We start from the raw sequence: 24,769 nt of genomic DNA on the forward strand, positions 1-24,769 counted from the left end.
ATAATCACAATGTAGTAAATTCGATGAAAATTCGACTATCAATTGAACATTTTCGATCTTGTACTTTGTGCAGCTCACTTCATGTTATAAGCAGTTATAAGTGAAGCCAACCGGTGTCGCACAGTATCGCATGCAATCGCATGGTCGCATGCTTTGCAAATAAACGGAAGTACGATATTATTTTATAACATTTCTAATGGTTCTTGAGACGTTTGAAAGTAAGAAGGTGTGTATTGTTTTTAGAACAATTATTTGACAGACAGTAACTACATTGTATTGTAATATAATAAATTAACATGTCACGTATTTTGCGATTATCAAATGAGTGTGCATTTTTCTACAGTCGATTATATATTCATTGCATATTTCGTGTTGTCAATCATTGTCGATTTTTTAAATAAAATACGAAATTTTTAACCACTGTTAGCAACTTCAATCAATATTTTTTATAATTACGTGAATAGCGTTGTTATTTCTGATAAACATGACATATTCTCTATCGTGAATTGAAAATGAGCTAGTACTGTTATGAATTTCAATTTTGTTTTTATTTACAATAAAATTAGTTTTTGATAAAAGTGTTTTATTTTTCAATGTAACGTAAATCTATATTAATTTCTTTGAGCAAAGTTTTTTAAACATTTTTCGTTATAATTTTTCTATTTTCTATTTTATACAAATTTAGTAGTTTATTGAAATCTTGAAGATGGAAGATGAACCAGTTCAACCAGGAGTAACCCAAGCTGATTTCATTAAAGAAGAGCTAAATTTCGATGTGGATCCAAAAGATCCATTGACTGAGGCAGCTTTAAATGATCATCCAACTGACGAATGGATAGATATCTTAGGAAATGGACAGTTAAAAAAGAAAGTTGTAAAACCGGGTAAAAATGGAACACGACCAAACAGATCTGACATTTGTATTTTAAAAATTACTGGCAAACTAAAAGATGGTACAGTAGTTGAAGAATACGAAGATCTTAAAATTCAATTAGGTGACGTTGAAGTGATTCAGGTGTTGTATACCATTTACTTCTAAATTTCTTAATTTCTTAATTTCTAAATAGTTGAGTCTTTAACTTTGTATTCTTAAGAAACAAATAACTGTAATCTCTTGAAATTGATATATTTTATTGTTTGTTATTTGGTGAATGCTTTGTTAAAATTTCATTTAGTTACATAAATATGTGATTTTTAAATAGCAAATATCATGGACTTTTAGGAAATCTGAAAAGATATTTGTTGATAAAACTATTATTTAAAAAGATATATCTTCCATGTTTCAGAAGCAGAATGTTTAAAAAAACTGCTGCTTTCATTTTGTTAAGAAGGATCAAAGTTTTCTAAACATATTGAATAAAAAAAACAAATTTTACCTAAATAACATTACAATATAATAATTTGATGGTATTCAAATGATGCATACTACAAGTAATAAAATTATTCCCCGGTAAAAGCATATCTTGAAAAAAATGTTGAGGCTTGACTATCTCTTTAATGGATTATGCATCATTTATAACAATTTATAATAGTTATTAATTCAATTATTTTGTTAATTAATTATATCTTTAATTATAGGGATTGGACTTGGCAATTGCACTTATGGATTTAGATGAAGTTGCTGAAATTGAAGTAGATCCAAGATTTGCTTATGGTCATTTAGGAAAACAACCAAACATACCACCTGATGCTGTCATTTCGTATATGGTTGAATTGAAATCTATCGAATTAGAAGAAGAAATAGATAGTCTTAGCACTAATCAACGAAAAGAAATCGGGTAAGTAATTTAGTAAAAACATTTATAGTATTTGAAATAACAGTTAATTATATATTCTTATTATTTTAAAGCAACAACAAACGAGAACGCGGAAATTGGTGGTTTACTCGTAATGAACCAACACTAGCAATTCAGTGTTACCGAAGAGCATTACAGTTCTTATTACCAATGGAAAGTCGTACGTCTTATCAAAATGAAGTAGAAGACTCTACTACTGATGCAGAATTGCAAGCTTTATTGGAGGATCGTATGAAAGTGTACAATAATTTAGCAGCTGCACAAATGAAAACACAAGCTTATGATGCAGCTTTAAAAAGTGTAGAAAGTGTTTTGAGTTGTCAACCTCAAAATGTAAAGGCATTGTTCAGAAAAGGTAATATTAATAAAGATCATGTTTGGTACAGTACATAATAAATTACATATTCTAAACACAATATATATTTATAGGAAAACTTTTGCATTATAAAGGAGAGCATGCATTGGCATATCAAACATTACTTCAGGCAGCAAAATTAGAACCAGAAACAAAAGCGATTCAAGTAGAACTAGCCATTTTAAAAGAAAAGAATGCTAAAGATGCTCAACATGAGAAAAATCTCTATCGTAAAATGTTTGGTACATCTAAAATTAACAATTCGGTTTCAAAAAATATGAAAAAAGAAAATAAAAGTGGAAGTGTATCAAAGCTTACATGGAGTTTAATTGGAGGAGCAACTGCAGCAGTAGTGGGTGTACTTCTATATAGAGTTGTTTCGTGAAGGAAAACAGACTAAACCTAAAAGGTAAATGAAATTGAAAAATAATACCTAAAACAAATATTGTAAAATGTACTAATATATGATTAAGCATTTTTTATTGCAATTGTCTATAAACTAATATAGCTATAAAAACAAAGAAGCTGTAAAAACTTGGTGCCTCAAAATACATTACCATACTATACAATATACATGGTGTTGAAAGAAATATAAAATTAAGAATGTACATGTTGTGAATAATATATTTCATCTAAAGTATATATCTGTAAAATTTTGTTCATATAACACATGTTCCAGCATTAAATATCTCAAAACATAAAAATATTAATAAATAATAATACTTCATATTGACTATCGTGTTGACTATACGAACTATTTATGTCTTAGTATCAATAATCGAATGAAAAAAAAACATTAAATCGCTTTTATTTGTCATATGTGGTTTAATTAATAATTGTAATATTAAAGATATACAGGATAATTCATGCAACAAGTATACCCTGATTAACTCTGAAAGCATGTATTATATGAAAAAATGTAATATGTAAAAGTTGCATGTCTCGAAAAAGCACATTACACAATGCATATGTTCCTTTTTTAGGTAGAGGCATTTTGGAGATTTTAAAATTAACTTCGTTATTTTATAAGAAATACGGCATACCATTTAAAATAACAAAGTAGACCTTGAAATTTCAAAAACATCTGTACTTATAAAAAGAATTGATATAAACTTTTTTATACAAATGTATATTATGTATACTATAGGAGTTAACCAAGATATGCAGTTGCATAAACTACCTTGTATAGTAATGATTAGATTATCAATGTTTATGCACATTTCATCATATATAAATATGCAGAACTTGAAATAAATGCAGAATATACGTATTTATGTGCAAAATTAACAAAACAGTACATAAAATATACGTTAATATTTTTAAAAAATGTATAAAATGTATGATAATCTAATGCTAAAACCACACAAGATATATGTATGTAGATGCTAGAAAATACTAGATGAACGATAGAAAACATATGTAAAATGTATGCAATCATGTATGTGCAAAGAGTATGTGAATACTTTTTAGTTTTATGTATATAAAGAAAATATTTTAGTCTGAGATAAAAGACAATCAGGTTGTTTATATTATTAAATAGGATAGAATGATGTAGCTAATAAATGTTAATTGAATTTAAACATAATATAAATGTGATCTGATATCAAGGTAGTATGGAATTGGACAGATTGTGTTATTAAATACAAAATAATGGTACAACGTAATTAAGCTTTATTATTATGCAATTTTTATTTCTCAATAATCTGCATTTACTGAATACGAATACGGTCATCTGTGTTCTAACCAAGAGAATGCCTAATATTACAAATATTCACAATCACAAATTTGTTCCTTTTGTCTGATGTAACTAATGTAGTTAATTATACAACAAGAGTTTCACTTGAGTACTTTAAATATCTGTATTGCCTTTAATAATATGGAAAAGTGCTGTACGTGTTGTATCATTATGTTTATAACAGTTTGTAACCTTTGTATGTAACGATGTACGCTAATTGCAATAATGGAAATTTCTTGGATTTAATAAATAAAAAGTAAATACTAGACGTATTGATTAAAAAGTATATTTTTAAGATAAAACAACTAAATTTTTATGCCATTTATACATTATACATTTTTTGTATAAAATTTAATATAAACAATTATAAATAAACAAAAATTACAATTATTTTAGTTTACTAAATGCATAATAAATTTCGACGAAGGCTAAGTATTATAAAACGTATCACATTTTTTTGTTCGTTGTTGATTAAAAAATTTTAATTATACATATTTAAAGTAACTTAGGCAGTTTAAGGTATTTTTTATACAACTTTGTATACGATATATACATGATTTAAGTTTTCAGTTGTTATTTTCTTCGGTTTGATTAAAGATTTAAAAATAATGGAAATGGTTGATTTAAATAATTTTCCATCTGCAAATTATCTATCTTGTTAATATTTGAATCTACAAAAAATGACGTTCCTTCAACAGCTCCTAATGATAATTCAGAATAATTTGAATGGTCGTAAAAATGTTGATCCGTATTTAAAATTCCATGTTGAAATTCCAAATCTTGATAACTACTAAGATTCAATATTTCAGTACAATTTGTATCAAACTGATCTACGAGATCATTCATTATTAAGGTCTTTGGACTAGTAACTTCTACAGTAACAATCTGCTCTGTATTAATATCTACTAATGAAAGAACATGAGGGGTAGAATCTGTTGAAGATAATAAATTAGTAAGTTCTAATGGTAGTGTTGAATTTTCACAGAGATCGTCAGAATTAGGCAGTGATTGTAATTCCAAACATGAATCAAAATGTTCATTAACGATGTCCGTATTTTCAGAAGATTCAACTTTTTCATTTGATGTTATAACTGCATTAAATCCTCCTTTAATTGTATGTTTTTTAGGCTTAAGCTTTCTGGGTTTTTCTGGTACTGGAACAAGGAGGCCATCTTCTGTTTTCATGAGTTTTACAACCTGTTGAAAATTACGTTATTGTAAATGTTCATTTCCTTGAAATAATTTGCATTATCTTAGGAAAGAAATATATAATTGAGTTTACCTTTTTCTTCTTTTCAAATGTAATTCTGTGACAAGTTTCCATATGGCGAGTAAGATGATGCGATCTTTTAAAAGCAGTGCTACATTGCATACAAACAAATGGCCGAAATTGTTGATGAGATAATTTATGTCTCTTCAATAAACTATTTCGTTTAAATGCTTTACCACATTCTTCACATATAAATTGCCTCTCTTTATTATGTACATAAAGAACATGATCATTAAGAATACTAACACTAGTAAAAGTTTTACCACACTGTTCACATACAATGTTCCTTTGCTCTACATGTAACTGTTTATGCCTATCTAAGTCTGATTTTCTTGCACACTGAAATGGACAACCATATATATTACATGCAAATCTTTTTTCTCCCTTATGTATACGTCTAACATGTTGATCAAGTGCTCTTTGTGAAATTAACTTTTTGGAACAAATTGGGCAAGTAAAAGTGTCCCTTGGAAGTGCTTCACTGTGTATTTTACTAAGATGCGAAGTAGACTCTAAATGACGAGAATAATCATCCCTCTTAATAAAAGTATGTCTACAATCAGCACAGAAATAGATACCTACAAAATAACGATTTCTTATAAACATTAAATATATCTTTCGTTATCCTTCTTAAAAACTCACCATTATTTGATAATTTACTATGATTCATTTTTGAAGAATGTACCATTTTGTAATGTTCATGTACTTTCTTTTTAGATGCAAAAGTAACATCACATTTTGTGCATTTATGATTATCATGATTTTGTATATGAATTAAATATGTTTGCTCGATACTAAATGTTTGTAAGCATCTTTTACATTTGAACTGCTTCTTTGTACAATGATTTTCTTTGTGTTCCTTATCGTCATCTTCTGCTCTTAACATTTCTCCGCATTCTGAACAAACCTTGCCATTTTCATAGTTATGTTTTGCTCGGTGGCGATTTAGTAAAGTACGTTTAGGAAAACTACGAGAGCATACATCACAGGAATGTGGATACTTTGTTGCTCTTTCTCCATGTGAACGAAATAAATGTATCTCAAGGTGTTTTCTCCTTGCAAATTTTGCATTACAATGAGAACAATTATTTTTTTGATGACCTTCCAAATGCCGATCCAAATGTCTTTTGTATCTAAATGTCATTGAACATTGGCCACACGTTTTAACTTGTTTATTTAATACATCTATACCATTTATTTTAATTTTGTTTTGATTAGTTGCTGTTATAAATTTAGTTTCAGGATCATTATTTTCATTGTTTGAATTTTTGTCATTAATTTCTAAAGTATGCGATTTATCTTTAATTTGTGTAAAAATATTTGTTTCAATTATAAAAGGCTTTTTTATTTTAATAGGTACATTGTTACCTTTTGCATTCACTGGATTAACCATATTAGTGTCTATGGTTGGTATTAATCTTGTATTATCAATATAAATACTTCCTTCGTCAAATGGGACAATAGGTTTTGTTACATTTTCCATCTTCAGATGGTTTGATATTATATATTTACTCTTTAATTCATTTGGACAATTAACTGCATTTTGCACAGAAATATATTCAATTTTGTATAAATTAAAATCCATGTTGTCCAAATTGGTGTTTTTGTAACTGTTATTTACATTTTCTAATTGTAATTCTGTATTCGAGTTATTTGTAGGGATAGGTGATAAATTTATTCCAGAATCTTTACTTCCAAAACTGTTTGCACATCCTTGTAAATAATCGAATGTCACAACTTCATTAGTTTCCAAAGACATGTTTTGTACCGTTTGTAATATCGAAACATCCTGATAAAATAAATATTAAATTCATTAAGTATATTCTTATCAGAGTTGATCTATTGTAAAATTATATAGTTTTTGAAAAATTGTTTTACCATTTTATAATCTGCATAAGCAATATTCTATTCTAACCAATAATCTACAGATTATACAATTTTTCAAATTATTTTTGAAAATATCTTACCTGTTTGTCAAATGAATGAAGCGATAGTATTTTAGATTGATTTTTATCATTTGACATTGTATAAATTATTTCAGGAGATAATAATAAACCACAAATAATTGTTTATTTAACAATGACGCATTAAATCTGTATAATATTTGTTAAGCCAAAATTAGAATCAATCAAATATTCTACGACTTTTATCAAATAATTTTGCTTGAATATAACCTAAAAAAATCGATCAGATACATAACAAATTGAGATGGTTTGGAGACATCCATTAATTGTTTGACATCTAGAAGTCTGATTAAGTTACTAAAAAGCTATATAAAAGTGCATTTTTTTGTTTATAGTATTTTAATTTGCACTGTGTTACATTTTTTATATTGATAAACATGGTCTACAGAACGTAACTATTTCATTGTACAGAGTGTCCCAAAAATGTTGTAACACCTTGAAAGGGGTGGTTCGGGGGGTGATTTGAAACCACCCCTTTCAAGGTGTTACAACATTTTTGGGACACCCTGTATTGCTACTTTGATTCAGTGATGGGCAAAACCCTAAGCTTCGAATAAATCTGAAGTTTGCCGATATGTCTATCTCCTTTCCTCTTTAGAACATTTTCCAAAGAAGGAAAAGAAACAAACATATCGTCAAACTTCAGATTTATTCGAAGTCTAGGGTTTTGTCGTGTAGGGTTTAAGTCTGCTTTGATTGGTTCGCAAGAGCTAAACTAGCGCCATCAACGGACTGTAGGTGAACTACGAAACAGTTTTTTACGTTCTTCAGACACAATAATGAAAGAAACACATAATGATTATTCATTTCGTAATCAAGAGAAGTAAACCTATCGAGCTACAAAGCGTTTTTATGGAAAACTTGCAAATAAAAATTTCATTTATGTCGGACCTAACAGTCTTGTACACTAGTGACATTTAGCAGAAAATCCCCCAGAATCACTCAACAGTAGCGCTGCTTGTACCTCTGCGGAATGTAAACTAATTTCGAATTAGAGGTCAGAAAGTTCTTTTCAATGTCTAGTCTATTCTCTAGCTCGTTTGTGGTTTTGGCAAGTGTTTAGATTTGTTTGAAATGTATGCCAGTGCATGCAAATGCACGCAATAATATTTTTAACTAATAACTGTTTTAATATCATTTTGTATATACTTTGCTTTTAATAATTTTTTGGTGAAAAGTATGGAGATCCTTTACAATCATTTGATGTAAATTTAACCTTTGCGAGTGTCAAATGTGGATATTTGTTTAAAAATTATTCAACATTAAATTACGAGAAATAAGTTTGATTATTGTGAGAACTTTATTAAGTTAAATATTACTGCGTAACAAATGAATATGAGTGAGACATCTGAAGCACAAACCAAAGATATTGGTTCAGTAGTTATAACGGAACAAGAACGCGAGTTGGCTCAGAATGCACTTTCTGAATTTCAGAAAGGTGCATATGTCAGTTGTTTGTCATATTTAAATAAACTGGAAACTCTGAGACCCAAAGACTTGAAAGTAATGCATAATAAAGTTGTAGTAGAGTGTTACAAAAATGATTTGAAGAAAACTGAGTTGTTAAGGAAAAGTTTGAACGCAATATGTGGACAAATGTCTACAACAGATTCAACTGAAACGATAGATGATATCGAGAAATGTGTTATGCGGTATAATCAAGCAATTTTATTGTATCATACAAAACAATATAATGCTGCACTTCAAATTATGAATAGATTATTTGCTTTTATAGAACCTATGGGTATGTAAACAATAATGTAGTTCACTAAAATATTACGGTAAACTGCATACATTGACTCATGTTAGTATTTGGACAGCATGGTATGTTGTATGTTATTGTTTTGTATGTAATTTTAATATGGTCTCAATAAATTAATGATTATGTAATGAATTTAATCATTTACCGTGGGTGAGAGAAACAAAATTTATTTCTTTAATTTACGTAAGTTTTCATATAATGTAATTTCAATGAATAATAAAGAATGTTTGATTTTAATGTCGCAAAAATATTTAAATTCAATATTGTATTTGGTATATTTGTTTTAGAAAATCAGCTGAATCGTCCATGTAAACATTTATAAACAGAAGACATACAGGAAAATATAGTTTATTTAACATTTATACACTTAGTTACTTATCATTGGGAAAAGGATAAAGTTCAATGATTTGAGGTTGTATTTCAACAACAAAAGTAGGCGATTTAATTTTTATGGAGTGGATTTTTGATAGAAAAATTTAACTATTTAACTATTTTAAAATAAAATTTAATAAGAAGAACTACCAATATGAACATTTATCATATTTTGACGTTTTACCAGGATAATGATTCAAAATATAAAAAAGTCATGAAGTGTTCAGGAATATTTAATATATAATTGTTCAAAAGTATCATTTCTGTCTCCACAGTCACCAGATTTATATTCTACAGAAAATCTATGGGATTTATTAGATTGCACTATTCAAAATACAATTATAAAGACAAAGAAAAAACTAAAAATACGACCAATGGAAAAGTGGAGGTGTATTTCCAGAATTTTATACTTAGCATGCCTGGACATCTATAAAATGTTATTAACCACAAAAAATATTCAACCAAATACTGAAATTATTATAATTTTGTTTATAAATGTATATGCTTGATGTAAAAGTATTATATTTGCTGAGGTGTTTGAATATTCTTGCGATGTTACAATTAGAGATTATTTTTTTTTGTTTATCATATGGAAAACCATGTGAATTAAATAAATAAATGTTATGTTTCTGTCATTCAGCATATGTGTTTTAATTCATAAAAAGAAAATCAATTCATTAGCCCATATTAAAATTCTGTATAAAGCAATAATATATGAAGAACCATTATAAATTTTGCTATAACTTTCATATTTATCATTATTTCTTATAATATTTAATATGACTACTCTTCAAAGTCCCTGTTTGAAGATTTTTTTACTTAATTCGAATATTTATATTTTACGCTATTAAAAATGGCAAGAAATATGTATTATTAAGAAACTAAAGTAAATTATGATCAGAAATCATTTTTATTGATATTTATCATTATTGAAAACAAAAAGTGATAAGAGTGATAATGCTTGAAACATGAAATTATTCTTTCTAAAAAAATCTTTTATTTTTGTTTTATGACTACTGCTGTCTAATAATTAAATTTATGAAGAAATTGATAATTATTGTGATCACTAGCTTGAAAGCTCTAATCTACAACAAAGTCTAGATGGGTATTAATATCTGCCCGGCCGTTTACATAAGTTTTTTAAATAGCTATTTTTAACCAACAAGCCAATTAAGTGTTAAAAAGTAATTTAATGATGTTGAATTTAATATATATAGAGAGAGATATAGATATATATATTATTTTCTTTTTCAGAAGAATCACTTGCACATAAAGTTTGTCTCCTATTAATAGAATTACATATTGTAACGGATCAACCGGATGCAGCATTATCCTTAATTAATTACATAGAAAATCAACTTATATCTACTGATAATTCTAAAATTACGCCTGTTGATAAAGAAGGTATATTGAAATCAATAAAAGAACAGAAGGAACAGAAAAAAGAGGTCGATACAGTTACTGATGCATTCAAAATGAAATTATTGAAATGTAAAGCTAGAATATATTTAATGATGCACCAACTGAAACTGTGTAAAAGGGAATGGAAAACTCTAGTTACCCTGGGTACACCTGTAGTAAGATAATATGATGCCATTATGAAACTATTTCTTTCTTTTTTTTAAATCTCCTAATAATAATAAATAAAAAAACTTAATAATCTAATGTGTACAGGCATATTATATTTTCATAGATAAGAAATTTATCATTTTTGTTCATAAGTTAGAATGAAACATCTAAGAAAAGAAAGTAATGTGAAGTTATTACACATAAATTAGTTCTAATCAAAGTCACTCATAAATAATTAAAGGATGATAAATGGAATAAATATATTTCTTTATTTAGCATACTAGATCAAAATAAAAATAATACTTTATTGGTTAAATTTTAAAGGTAAAAATAATAGAATCATTGTTTAAGAAAACATATTCAGAAAAAAAAAGTTTTGCATGTCAAACATAATCTACGTTAATTAGTAATCATAAAGGGCAGGTATTTCTTATCTATAAAAATATAATATGCTTGTATAGATTAGATTACCGAATATTTTATTTATCTATGTCATAATCATTTACATTTGTCTTTTCAGAATATATCTACTGTGTTTTTAAAAGCTAATCTTGAATATTTAAGAGGAAATTACAGAAAAGCTATCAAATTACTAAACTCTGTAACATCGGAAAATTTAGATTTCAAGTATGTTATACTTATAATTAGTTTATGTGAACATTACAAATTACTATCAAGACTTTAGATTAATAATATTTTTAATAACTTTAGAACTTGTGGAGAGTCAACTGCTGTTTTATACTACAACAACATGGCATGTTTACATCTTTCTATGGGCAAACCAAATTTAGCTTGTTTCTATCTGAGAAAGGCTTTACATGAAAATAAATGTGCAATAGAAAGTGTACAGGTGAAAGACAGTGGTAATTATAATAGTTAATCTTTACTTCATTATCTTATATTTAGATATACAAAATAAATTCTTAAATGAAAAATCCTTTATCTAGATCCTTTATCTTCTCAACCGTTATACACACTCAGTGGGAATAGACATTACGAACTAATGTATAGCTTAGGTGTGTCATTATTACATGCAGGCCAAGCACCAGCTGCTTTTGATTGCTTTATGGAAGCTGCCCAAAAACTTCATAATAATCCCAAGCTTTGGCTAAGAGTTGCAGAGTGTTGCATTTATTGCCACAAACCAGTAAGTTTACCTATTATGTATTCTAATATTTTTGAGAAAAAAATTAATACTGGTATCATTTATAGACAAATGAAGTTGATTTTAATATTCCAAAACGAAGAAAGGATTTAGTTCAAAAAGTTGTTGGTTCCGGAATTTATAGAAAAATTATTTTAGCTTCTTCTCTTTCCAAAGATACAAACTATCATCCTGAGGGTTTTCCTTCTGCTATACCACAACTAACTTTAGAATTTGCATCTCTCTGTTTAAAGAATGCATTATTTTTATTACCAAACAGTAGCGATCTTAATGTACCAGTGACAACTATTACTAGTCCACAGACAGTGCCTTTATCGCTAACAGCTGGCCATAATTTAGGTATTTAATTTGTATACTTAATGGATGAGTACCATCGAACATGATTATTATCGTTAATAATTAAAAGAAGAACTTTTTAGGGGCTCAACATTCAACTGTGGTATCACAAGTTACAGCTGTGGAAGCATTAAATTTGAAGATTAGTGTTTTAGCTGCAACAGCTTATGTATGTTTATGTTTAGGCGATTATGTCGTTGCACTTGAGCACGCTAAATTGTTATTAAATATTAACAAATTACCTGGGGCATATAGAATGCTGGGAAATCTTTACGCTGGAGAAAGTTTAATATTTATGGACAAAATTAGCGAAGCAATTGAATATCTTAAACCAGAAAATATTCAAGATTTAAATACTTTTGTACCTATTCCTGAAACCCAGGATAAAGATAAAGAAAAACTTGATGAAGTTATTTCAAAACCTATAAAAAGTAAGAATTATTTTCAAAACATTGAATTCTTTCATGAAATTATTGATTGTTAGTTATACATAAAATGATTATTAATTATGTTTTGTAGTGTGGTACCCGACGACTGTTCCTACGGGTATTGCTGTACTCCGTTATAATTTAGCTGTAGCTTATGCAATCCGTGGTGAACTTGATAAATCTGGAGAAACCTTGAAACAGGTAATTAGTAGAAGTGTATCTATATGTATACCATAAATATGAATATGTTATTTTTAAGTATTTGCTTAATATTATATTTTTTCAGGTTTGGATGTCGAAAGGTCCGGATTGCGATGTTCCTATACATGTAATAATGTTAGCTTTATATATTGAATTGCAACTAGGTAATATTAATGTTTTTAGTTATAAATATATTATATCTGGCTCTGCCAAAGTTGTCGAACTAACAAGGCAAGCTTTTTAGGTGTCCGCCTCTGATTGTTTTGATTTTTGGATATGTTTTAAAGGACCAAAAAATAAGATATACGTATTTTTTTACATTGGCCCGTTTTCATATTTCGGGGGTGAAACTACCCCCTATAGTTTCAGCTGCAATAGGCTATCTCCGAAACTATTATAGATAGAAGAAAACTTTTTAAGAAAAAGTTTCATGGTTTTTTATCTGCATATAAAATCTGGCCCTAAATTTTGTAAAAAATAATTCGTTTATAATAATAGCTCATTGCAGCTGAAACTTTAGGGGGTTGTTTCACCCCCCAAAATATAAAAACGGGCCAGTATAAAAAATACGTATATGTTCAAATATTTGAAAGCTCTATTTAAAAAGCTTTCCTTGTAAGAGCGAACTAAGAGGCCCGCGGCGCGTGCCCGTGGGTTTTATATAGCGCGTAATCCTCGCATAACGCGCTTGGCCCGTGGGAACAGACCTTGAGCATAGCTCATGCATTGGTGTTCGATCGCTGACACCAGTTTCTTTGATTCGTAGTCTGCGCTATTCGGAATCCAGCTCTTGGAATCCGAATAGCGCATCCAGTCGCGTTTTGTAAAAGTTGGCATTTTCGCTACACGCTGTGGGAATCCGTAGTCGGTAACACAGGGACACCTTTGGCAAGGTCGGATGTAAGAAATAAAACTGAATGAAAATTTGGTGTAACAATGACTACATTTATTTTTCATGTCACAGGGCACGCAGATATTTCGAGGTCAATAATAAAACAACATTGTCCGCAGTATCGTTGACGGTAAACTTCATATTTGCGAAGGGGACACGATTTAATTTAATTTTTTTGTAAATTTCCTTTTCATCAATGTAAATAAATTATACGCATCTGCGTATGTAAATAAATATGTAATGTATAGAATTGACGATTCTTCCAATATATCGTAAAAGAAAAATAATTAATAAAATAATTGTATTTAGCTAAATTTTCCTTTAACTACAATTCCATGTATGTATAAATATTCTTTTGGATTTTTACAAATATAATTCTCATATTCTTTGTAAATTACACTGTCCAACACGATTCTTTTTCCGCGATATCCACTAGGTGATTCTTATAGGGTTCCTCATCCTAAATACAAATCTGAGAGTAAAATTGCTCCATCACCCTTAGTTTTCGAGAAATTCGCGATTTTGTAAATACGGTCGATTTTAAGAAAAAACGTAATACTACTTGAAAACTACGAACGCTAGAAAGTTCTATTTAGTCTTAAACGATATAGGAGTGTTTTCTAAATATGAAAACATATTCCTTTAGAATATCTGCTCTAATGAATGCCTGTAAATGAACACCGAAGTTCAAAAAGGTGACGATGCGTGAATTTTTCACGAATTACTTTTGTATTTTAATGAAAAGTTATTCACCTAGGTCGAATTTATACTACGTTATCGGATTCTGCAAACATTTCTGAAGAGAAAACCATCCGCGGCAAATGTTGGAACGGTTTCTAATCCATACGGTTTGACAAAACGTCAACTCGGAACTCGGGTTTTTGTATTACATTAACATGTTCCAGATAAGTAATTCTTCATTTTTAATATTTCATTTATACTGGAACTTAACAAAACGGAGACAATTTTCCACTGTTTAAATTTTAATCATTAATTTCCCGTTTTTGTATCTTCAATTATTCAACTTTTGTTAATTTGGTATTGAGCAAACTTTATTTAAATCTAAATTGAATTATTTAACAATTAATTCAATCTATAATTGTATATTTTGTTATTAATTTTTAATGAAAACTGTTATCTATAAAAAATCTCTCTTTAGAGCAGAGTTTACCCCCCAAATACTAACTTAAATAACAAAAGATTAAAGTATCGAAAAGTAGAAACATTAAGCTGTAAAATGGTTTTCTATTCGTCAATGTGGGGCGAATTTTAACAAAGTTACGAGAATTCTATGGTTATTATTCAAGCACATGGCGACGATTGTGCAGAACGCATGACGACGATCCTGATTCACCGATATAAAGCGAGCGAAGCCTGCGCGCCGGCAAACAGAATTCGTGCGTTCTAAATTAATATTTTCTGGATCTGTACGAACTAGAAAACGTTCCAACATTTACCACGGGTGGTTTTCTCTTCAGAAATGTATGCAGAATCCTATAATGCATAGTAAATTCGACCTAGACGAATAACTTTTCATAAAAATACAAACGTATTTCGTGAAAAATACTCGCATCATCACCTTTTTGAACTTCGGTGTTCATTTACAGGCATTCATTAGAGCAGATAATTCTAAAGGAATATGTCTTCATATTTAGAAAACACTCCTCTATCGTTTAAGACTAAATAGAACTTTCTAGCGTTCGTAGTTTTCAAGTAGTATTACGTTTTCTCTCAAAATCGACCGTATTTACAAAATCGCGAATTTCTCGAAAACTAAGGGTGATGGAGCAATTTTACTCTCAGATTTGTATTTAGGATGAGGAACCCTATAAGAATCACCTAGTGGATATCGCGGAATTTAAAAAAAGTTTAAATTTGTTGGATAGTGTTATCATTCGTTATTAAATACTATTCTCCATTACTAGAAGTAATCGTGTATATTTTTAAATAATTTTATCGATTCAATTTTATTGTAAGATATACATTCGCTTGATTCTTTTTCAAACGTAAATGGTTTCACATATTTTTGTAGCAAAAGAGGTAACATGAATCATTGGGGTTGAATACTTAAACGTACAACGAAGGATGAATATAGCTTTTGACATGGTTGTGTAAACAAATTAAGTCCATGAACTCGAGTTCTGTTGTGAACACGTGAAGCGATTTGCCGGCAATGATTTCGCCAGTTGTTACTGGAAGTGAGCTTGCTGACTGGTATTGGGGGCCTCTGGCCTGTAATATGGTCATGGCCGTCTAGGCGAATCACCCCAGGACCTTATACTGGACCTTACTCTGCCTGACTCACACAGACCCAGTGGTTCTCCACTATCGGTTATTACCTGTAGTTCATTGTGTATTTCCTCTATTTAATATGTATGATCGGTAACCAGACATAATCGTTTCCTGAAAGCGCAAGTGTATACGAGTTCTTGATACGTAATGAAGCGTATAATATTATTCGTGTAAGAAACTTTCGTACAATATCAGGTAATTGTTTCATACATTTGTTATTATGATGTTATAGTTATTTCTCGTAATTATGTGTCCCATGTTGATGGAACATTTGTGAAGCAATGCAATGATATTACTTAATGAGAGATTATAAAAACGTTGAAAGAAGATTTCCAAATATATCACAGTTTTTCATTAATAAATTGCTGAGAATATTTTTCCCAGATCATGTACAAGGTGTTCCACCTAATTCTTCCATCTTGTGTATTTTTTGTGATTGCAAAAAATGTTTGAGAAGAACATTGTTAGATTCGGAGGTGAACATACTATGATAGGCAAAAATATAATCTCAATAAAAAGATAAATCAAACATGTATAATATGTTGACCTTCGGATGACCACAAGGTGTGAGGAGTCATTCTTATAAAATCATACTCTAACGTACACAGTCATCCGAAAGTCAACAAAATTATGTTTGAATTTGTTTTCTTTTTATCAGCTACATTGTTAAAATAATGAAAATAACTCATTTTGTTTAAAAAATACCAATAATGTCGAGATCTTGGAAAATATGACCTTGAGATCATGTTTTTGTTTGTCATAGTATGTCCCTTTCCAAACCAAACAATGTTCTCCTCAAACATTTTTTCCTATCACAAGAAACACGCGAGATAAAGATGCAAGAGTTAGGTGGGACACCCTCTATATTATTTTTTATCAATTAATTTGTATGTTTGAGTGTATAATAAGTTTCATATTTGAATTATGCAGAATGCATTTTTATACTTGAGTAATGTGTTGATCACCTTTATAAGAAGTACTCAAATGGCTACCATCGGACCAAGTATAAGCTTGGAAATGTCTCGTTATAGTTTCTCAATCTTTCAAATATTCCATGTATGTTGTCCATATTTTGTCGGATTCGTTGGCTGCTTTCTCGTAAACGTTGCCAAAGTATTTCAACACTGGAAATGAGTCTTGAATAAACAAATAGTTTTAAGTAGCTTCCAAAAATAAAAGTCCAGGGAACTTAAATCTAGAGACTGAGAAGGCTGGACAATAAATTCTGTATGACCTATCCATTCGATGTAAAATCAAAAACTGTAATAGTATTAAAAAGTAATAAGTATTAATAAGTATTAATAAGTATTGAAAAGTATTAAAAATATTAAGCTATAAAATATTGTTTTTACTCGTCCATTTGGGATGAATTTTAGCAAAGTTGCAAGAATCTGAAGGTCCATGAAGCGTGTGGCGACGGCCCTGATTCACAGAGATAAAGTACTTACTCGCATAGACATTCAAAGACGCAGATAATTCTAATCGAACATATTTGCATATTTAAAAAATTCTCCTCTATTTTTTAAGGCTAAATAGAACTGTCTATCGTTTTTCGTTTACAAGTAGTATTACATTTTCTCTAAAAATCGATCGATCTTACAAAACCTCCAGTTTTTCGAAAACTGAGGGCGATGGAGCAATCTGGCATTCAGATTTACATTTAGGACGAGAAACGTTATAAGAATCGTTTAAATTTGTTAGTCAATGTAATTTGCAGAAGAGGCGACAGACAGGTAACAGCCTGTCCTACATCGATACATGTTTGAATGCACGAATGCAATAAAAGATGTGCAACCTTAATCGAAGATGTTCCATGGTCCGTCAGTAACCATTGCCGGTTGAACAATGAGAGAGAAATAAACGATTGGATTGCATTGAAGATTAATCCGGAGACTTCAATGCTTCCCCCGTTTAAGAGGAAGGACAGCAGAAGGTTCCTCATCGCAGGTGCGATATATTATGCGACTTCCTCCTGCAAATCGCGTTAACGTAACATTAATACCATGTCCATTGCTACTTGCATTAAAGCTTACCTTCTTTTCTTATCTTGTTTTTTTTCAGGTAAAGTGAAAATAATAAATGAACAGATTCTAATTTCTCTGGAGCTACAGTATTTACTCTGCAAAAGTCTTAGGCTACTTACAGTGCATTTCATGTTTTACATGTTTCACATGTTTATCGTTAAAGAAAACATACAAATTTTAATATAGCTTATATATTTTATTTTAACAATATTATTGTTCAGTGTACTTTCCGAAATTGGATAAAAGTAGTATAAATTCAAAGGAGAATTTAATATTTAGAATTCCTTTTAGTTTCGTGATTCAAATTTGGTTCGTGATACCTCATTGTTATTCTAGACAAGATAGCATATTTCGACACATAATTTACTATTTATTAGGTGAATGTATTCTTATTTTAATATTAAATTTGATCGTCTAACTGTATCTACCAATTTTAAAAGCGGTAGCTGCTACTTAAACGAGATACTCTCTTCTAAATAATGACAAGTAAATAAAATGATTCAAAGACGGAAGTCATATAAAATATAAAATCGTAATGTAATAACGCATACAATATGTAAGATAAATAATTTTAATAACATTACGTATATGAAACTACTGATAAAGAGGCTATTGTTATATGCGAGAAAGAAAAAATTTAAATTTTATTAATTAATTATTTATTAATTAAAATTAATTAAAATTAAATTCGTATATATTTTAAAATTCTGCTTGCTCGTCTTTGTCAAACGTTTGTCCATTAAGTAATCTTATTTAAAACGCAGTACTAAAAATCGTATCGCATATTTGTTCAAGTATTATAAGGGTCTCGCATGTTCAACTACTGTTTTTAGTCAAAATAGATTGTGCAAGAACTACTACTTCGCCCGCATATTTTTAAAAACTTGTATAAAATGGTAAATCCACTTAATTTACTTCTTCTTGTAATTGATTTAGAATTGCGTGTATTTCAGAGGGATACTGATACACTTTTAATTAAGTTAATATTTATTTGCCAAAGTCGAAGTCAAACATGATATATTTTGAAATGTGTTCAGCTATTGGCTATTTTACTTATTGTCCTCATAAACTACCAAAGCAAACCAAGAAGATTCACATTCGACGAATGACAGTTTATCCGAATATGTGTCTGATCGAATAAGTGTTGCGATTAAATCGTTATACGATGATTTTTATTCTTGTTCTACTATTCGGGGCTCAGCTTTTGCGTTACGGAAACAAGGGTATCGTTTTAATCGGTACGCACAGTCTGGAAATCCGCAGTGATCATGCGTGTCCGTGGAAACGAAGCGGACTTGATAAATTTAAAATAAAATTCATCCAACCATTTGGCGCGCTGCCCTGACCCAGTTCGAGTTCTGTTCCCGTCTCCAGCGGACAGAACAAGATGATGCCACTCCGAGCGAGAGAATCGCCTCGGGGAATCACCGCCCTCCGCGTCGGAATCCCCGCGAACATTGGAGAACATTATCGAAGCGGTGTAAGCCGATTTAAAAAAAAAATAATGGAGCTTCTGCCAGCAATCTTATCAAAATCTAAATTTTTAAGAAATTATACAATTTTGTAAAAGAACATATTGACTTTGTTTATAACAACGTTTAAGTGCCACTAAAGTACTCCCATTCATGGTCATCCAAGCATACAGTTTATGAAAAGCTTTTCGCTTTGTAGTTTCAATTTTTCTCTGTGATAAAAAATACTTGTTTTATAAATGTGCCTGACCTCGTCACTATAGGGATAAACAATGCGTGGCATCCCAATATAGTGTGGCACTACTAATCTTCAAATAATTGGAAATTATTATTAATAATGTTGGGTTTTTATTAATTTGGAAAATACACACATGCTTCGGTAGGTTTTATTAGGAGGTAGAATACACACGTGCTTTCTGTTGCAGCATCAAACATACGAATGAAGGAAGATCCTTCCGGTCAGCGCCACATTCAACAAATAAGTATATAATTATGGGCACGTAGTTGTGATTTAGTATTTCGTAAGAGGAAGGAATGCAATACTGAAATTAGCATGTTCATTTACATTCTTGTTGTGCATTAGAAAGAAAGTTGCAAGTTCATTACTTAGTTATCGAGATTATGTTAATTGAAATGATATTTCGCCAGCAATAAATTACAACAAGCTGGTGAATGAAAGGAAATCACGGTTACGTGAATACTAAATACTATCTACACTCGCATTTTCATGAAAATTCATTTCACTTCGAACATTCTGAAGGCCGAGTATGTTGAAGACGCACAAGATCCTGTTTCATATCTTACTTTCTTGGATCTTTAAACTAGATCTCTCATGAATCGCATACTGGAAAAGAAAGGTGACATGTAAAAGTAAAAGAGGGTATTAGGTAATAGTTTATCGACATTAAGTCTTTATGAAAAATGTAATTAAGAAATTACTAACACCATCCCAATTTTTGAAAGTGTTGCTATTATTATTAATGTACATACTATAACAATATACGTATAGATATTTTTAGATATTCATTAACGTCCAGTACAATTTTATAAACCAATAATTTATCAAATGGAAAAATTCTAGAAGTTCTTTTAAAGAATTGTACAATAGTAAGAAATAGTCAAATAAACTCGAAACGTCAATGAATACGTTTTATTCTTTTTCCGTTTATTTTAAACATTCCTTTGCGAATTTAAGATCATTTAATATGTATTAAGAAATAATAATTATAAATAGTTTCGATTTTAATATAGACGGGCATTATTTTTCTTTCCTGTCAACGAAATTATTATTCCATATGTATGTACATTCTTATATTCTGCTTTTTTTTTTCTTTTTACATTTCATACAATTACATCGTATTTTATATTAATCTCACGTACATTTTTAGTAACAAACATTTATTTATCTCTTCTATTATACATTTCTTTTCTTCTTTACTCGATACTCAATTTGTTAATCTACACAGTCTGATAAGACACACCATTTTAATTAGACTGCAGATGTTTATTCAAATTCATATTTATACAGATATAGAAAAAGCATTGAAACTTAAGTAGAAGCATGTCTTATCTTCTAAATGGAATAATATATACATTATTGTCGATATTTTATATTTTATTTTTAATGTAGTTGTCATTACTCAAATTGTTCGGTCGATTAATATTGATTAGATCTAGACATATTCATTTAATAATACTAATTGAAGTTGAATTTTCCAAATAAAACTAATTATTTGAACATAATTATCTGTTACTTTTAGATTGTTTCAACTAATCACAGACACTGTTTTTATTGGCCCACGTACGGGGTTGTTTCAAACGTTTATCGAGATTCTTCTAAAAAAACTTCTAACTATTTTGATAGTATTTATGAGGCCAGCTCAATGATGCTTTTTTGAAACCAGATTATTTGAGTATAATTGAAGCTTGTTACTAAACTGATAGAACATAAAATAAAGCAAGGGGTTAAGGGATGGTCGCAGTAAGCTATTTTATCAAAAATGTTCCAATTCCTTACTCTGTTATGAAGAACCAAAATCCTAGAGCTCTTTTTGGAGAATCCTTTATGATTTTATTCGAGTTGCTGTTTTTATCATGTTAACACATTGAAAATGATAATTTTATTTTTATAATATAATTTAGACTACGGATTATATGCATTTATGCTGTAAAATATACATAATATAGGTTTAATGTAATCTACAATTATTATAATGATATTATTATTTTATTTCGCATAGAATTGTAGTATGTAATAGTCAAATGAATTCGAAAAGTCAATGAATACGTTTTAATCTTTTTTCGTTTATTTTAAACATTCCTTTGTGATTTTAAGATCATTTAATAATGTATTAAGAAATACTAATTATAAATAGTTTCGATTTTAATGTAATCTACACACCTTTAATTTATATACCTTTTGGTCGTGCTTAGCTTTTTATATCAGTTTATATCATAAACGCATAAAATTCGCAATCTAGTGATAATAATACTTAGAAGTATTTATTCGGAGGATTTCCGTGGACCTTGCGTATCCAAACTCAATTTCACGAAGGATTAGCAAATTTGATTATCACCAGTCTGAATTATCTGAAGACCCTTACAGTTTGCGGATTACAAGATAGCACGAGCAGGATTAGGTCGTATCAGTATACATCATTAAAGGTCGGAGAGTGACTGACACGCGATGGTGAAGTGCGAGGTCGCGGCATCAGCGTGTCTCCTTCAACTATTCAGATTGATATTCTGTCGGCAAGAATGGCCCTTGTTCAATTATTCTCTCAGAAACATCGAGACGAACAAGGATACGCTCGCGAGGGAATCGTTCGCGTCTAATTGTGAGATCCTTCCTCCGAGACCTCGATAGAATCGCGATTATAAATGTTTGCTTCTTGATTCCTCTGCGAAGCAAGCGATTGCGAGTAATTAATAAACGTCACACCTGTCGATAATTATAAAAATTTTACCACCGTAAATGGTAGGTTCGTTGGCAGGCCGCTTCCAGAGTTTTTTTTTCCAGACTGACAACCGATTAATCTTCCATTTAAATGATACATTTTACAATTTCACACCTTCTATAATATGATACGCATTGTATATAGGGTGTTCTGCAATAATTGGCATAAGTAGGTTCTAGAATCGAGTACCTTTGAATGTACAGTGGGTGTAGTAAGTATTCGTACACTGGTCAATTAAAACAGAAACTACGTTCAATTGTAATTTATTAACTTCTTTTTTATAAACAATGACATTCTACATATTCTTGGAAATCTCTACAATAGATGCAGTATAAAAAAAACGAGTTCCATAAAAAATAGGAATTTTGCAATAACAATAGTTATAAACAATAAGAAAAATCATTTTTGCAAAGTGATCACCTCGAAAACGAGTCCGGCAGCAAAATGTAAAGGGTTTCATCGATTTCATCGAATTCAGACCGAACATACGTGAAATAGTACAATTTTCGATAAAAAGTGTAATAAAGTGGTAAAAAATGGAAGTAGGTCAAATGTCTTTTTAAGCTTTTAAGGAGCAACGAAGCCCTACTGGATGCAAGAAGATTCAATCCGATTGGTCAATTCGTTTCGGAATTAGAAGCAATACAAAATTTTTCGATTTTTTGCAAAAAAAAAAACAGGTAAAGAATGAGAAATCCCAAAATTTTTTGGGTAATGGGACCACACCGGAGACATGCTCTACAAGATGCAACAGGTTTCATCCCGATTGGTCAAGCCGTTTGGGCGTAATCGAGTAACACACATAAAAAAAAAAATATACATGTCGAATTAAGTAACCTCCTCCTTTTCGAATTCGGTTAAAAAACTAGTTATTTATATAAGTTGCAAAATTAACAAGAAAAAACAATAAATCGATAGAAATATAGAAACAATAAGTATTCGAACAAATGTTACATTTTCACAACTTCATTAAAAAAAACATGAAATTTACATTAATTTACATTAATTTTTAAATAATTAATACTTCGTGGGATTTCATTTTGATTTTATAATTGCTGCAATTCTTGTAGGCATTAGGTAAATTAACTAAATTTGATGTTATTTGGGATCTTCTTCTACTCTTATATTAAAACATTTTTTAAGACTTCTTTACTCTAATTTTGATGTTTTCTAATTCGTACGAAGCTATAAACTGATGTTTATGTTACAAATTCTACTGTAAATGGTTCGTTATAAAAACCGTACGAATATTTATTGTTTCTATATTTTTATCAATTTTTTGTATTTTCTTGTTATTTCCGCAAATTATATAAACTAATAACTGTTGTTTGGACTATATCTATTCTAGAGATTTCCGAGAATATGTAGAATATCATTGATTATAAAAAAAGAAATTAATAAACTACAATTTCACAAAAGTTTTTTTAGAAATTGATCGGCGTACGAATACATTCTACAGTCACTGTATATTAAGGAGAGAGTCGTTTTTTTCTGGTTAATAATTCGATTTTTGCTCAATATATTGTGACAGGGCAGAACTTTTCTACCCGTCACGAAGGCACACTGACCCCGGAGGGTCCTCGCTCCAGTATGGAGGGATCTGTGACCCGCAGCCCAATAGGAACCCCCTTTTTTGCGCCCCCTTGCGCTCGCGATCAGCGCCCCGTCCCCTCGCGAGCTTGGCAAGTCGCCGGTCGTGGTGTCCTCCACCCAAGGACCCCGGTCTGGGCACCACCAAAGAGGACTTGCCACCCTCTACAGACGGTCAGTCCCTCGCCAGCTCGCCCCGCAGCTGTCACGGAAGACAGAACTGCAAGGAGAGCCAACGACGTTTGGAGATGCCATGGTGGTGGCACACCGTAAGGTTGTGTTGGTTGTATTTTCTTCTAGGGCGGACTCCCTTTTTGCGAGGCCCTGTAGGATAAAGTAACCCCAAATTTTCGAAATTGTATTGGGAATTCCGCGTCGCGTTTTCCTTCGGCGCGTAGTCGCCCCACCCTTTTCCAATCCGGTGTGAGTGTACCGCGGAATTCCCCCCCCCTTTTTTTTGGTTTTCGGCTAAATAAAACCTCAATTACTTTCGTGGATCAGAGTTTCCCTTATTTTCTTTGTCTTCCTGACCTCCTCTGAGCCCGCTCTCCGTTTGAGCAGTGGGAAGGGCGAAGATAACGGACGCGTG

At 30.3% G+C, this 24,769-nt stretch overlaps 3 protein-coding genes and 1 long non-coding RNA gene across 10 annotated transcripts in view; 2 read left to right on the top strand and 2 right to left on the bottom strand.

Moving 5' to 3' along the window:
- The first annotated feature begins 73 nt into the window (after positions 1–73).
- LOC128888044 (peptidyl-prolyl cis-trans isomerase FKBP8) lies at positions 74–5,134 on the top strand. 6 transcript variants are annotated; one of them, XM_054144654.1, is made up of 6 exons: positions 74–226; positions 707–1,015; positions 1,579–1,778; positions 1,850–2,151; positions 2,226–2,560; positions 5,014–5,134. In XM_054144654.1, the coding sequence occupies exons 1-5, from the start codon at positions 197–199 to the stop codon at positions 2,534–2,536; spliced, it is 1,152 nt and encodes a 383-aa protein (XP_054000629.1). In that variant the 5' UTR covers positions 74–196; the 3' UTR covers positions 2,537–2,560; positions 5,014–5,134. The 6 variants fall into 6 exon arrangements, with proteins under 6 accessions (XP_054000629.1, XP_054000628.1, XP_054000627.1 ...); XM_054144653.1 differs by lacking the exon at positions 5,014–5,134 and adding an exon at positions 3,135–3,903; XM_054144652.1 differs by lacking the exon at positions 5,014–5,134 and having other exon boundaries at positions 2,226–2,855.
- LOC128888011 (zinc finger protein 595-like) lies at positions 4,440–7,563 on the bottom strand. The gene is made up of 4 exons (XM_054144591.1): positions 7,124–7,563; positions 5,799–6,945; positions 5,169–5,734; positions 4,440–5,083 (listed from the first exon to the last, which is right to left on the bottom strand). Exons 1-4 carry the CDS (start codon positions 7,178–7,180, stop codon positions 4,478–4,480), a joined length of 2,376 nt encoding a protein of 791 aa, XP_054000566.1. The 5' UTR covers positions 7,181–7,563; the 3' UTR covers positions 4,440–4,477.
- Positions 7,564–8,160: 597 nt separating this feature from the next.
- Positions 8,161–14,256, top strand: LOC128888020 (CCR4-NOT transcription complex subunit 10-B). The gene is made up of 10 exons (XM_054144605.1): positions 8,161–8,864; positions 10,509–10,831; positions 11,344–11,450; positions 11,535–11,686; positions 11,771–11,970; positions 12,036–12,327; positions 12,408–12,755; positions 12,844–12,953; positions 13,039–13,117; positions 13,918–14,256. The coding sequence occupies exons 1-10, from the start codon at positions 8,450–8,452 to the stop codon at positions 13,971–13,973; spliced, it is 2,082 nt and encodes a 693-aa protein (XP_054000580.1). The 5' UTR covers positions 8,161–8,449; the 3' UTR covers positions 13,974–14,256.
- A 249-nt stretch (positions 14,257–14,505) lies between these two features.
- The window catches only part of LOC128888124 (uncharacterized), a 29,344-nt gene continuing 19,080 nt past the window's right edge, over positions 14,506–24,769 (bottom strand). For both annotated transcript variants that reach the window (XR_008460175.1, XR_008460176.1), the window contains 3 exons: positions 17,933–18,109; positions 17,103–17,261; positions 14,506–16,248 (listed from right to left, as the gene is read on the bottom strand). This is a non-coding gene — a long non-coding RNA (uncharacterized LOC128888124). The remainder of the gene's footprint in view (positions 16,249–17,102; positions 17,262–17,932; positions 18,110–24,769) is intronic.

Source organism: Hylaeus anthracinus, unplaced genomic scaffold (assembly GCF_026225885.1).
Source record: "Hylaeus anthracinus isolate JK02 unplaced genomic scaffold, UHH_iyHylAnth1.0_haploid 11989, whole genome shotgun sequence".
Classification (NCBI taxonomy): Eukaryota; Metazoa; Arthropoda; class Insecta; order Hymenoptera; family Colletidae; genus Hylaeus; species Hylaeus anthracinus.

Excerpts from the sequence above, each read along its gene's own strand:
- LOC128888044 (XM_054144654.1), top strand. The coding sequence starts at position 197 with ATGGTTCTTGAGACGTTTGAAAGTAAGAAG. Across the intron at positions 1,779-1,849 it reads AATCAACGAAAAGAAATCGG|CAACAACAAACGAGAACGCG; the intron begins GTAAGTAATTTA and ends ATTATTTTAAAG. Across the intron at positions 2,152-2,225 it reads AAAGGCATTGTTCAGAAAAG|GAAAACTTTTGCATTATAAA; the intron begins GTAATATTAATA and ends ATATATTTATAG.
- LOC128888011 (XM_054144591.1), bottom strand. The coding sequence starts at position 7,180 with ATGTCAAATGATAAAAATCAATCTAAAATACTATCGCTTCATTCATTT. Across the intron at positions 5,735-5,798 it reads TAGTAAATTATCAAATAATG|GTATCTATTTCTGTGCTGAT; the intron begins GTGAGTTTTTAA and ends GTTATTTTGTAG. Across the intron at positions 5,084-5,168 it reads CATTTGAAAAGAAGAAAAAG|GTTGTAAAACTCATGAAAAC; the intron begins GTAAACTCAATT and ends AATTTTCAACAG.
- LOC128888020 (XM_054144605.1), top strand. The coding sequence starts at position 8,450 with ATGAATATGAGTGAGACATCTGAAGCACAAACCAAAGATATTGGTTCA. Across the intron at positions 10,832-11,343 it reads TTACCCTGGGTACACCTGTA|AATATATCTACTGTGTTTTT; the intron begins GTAAGATAATAT and ends TTGTCTTTTCAG. Across the intron at positions 11,451-11,534 it reads TCGGAAAATTTAGATTTCAA|AACTTGTGGAGAGTCAACTG; the intron begins GTATGTTATACT and ends TAATAACTTTAG.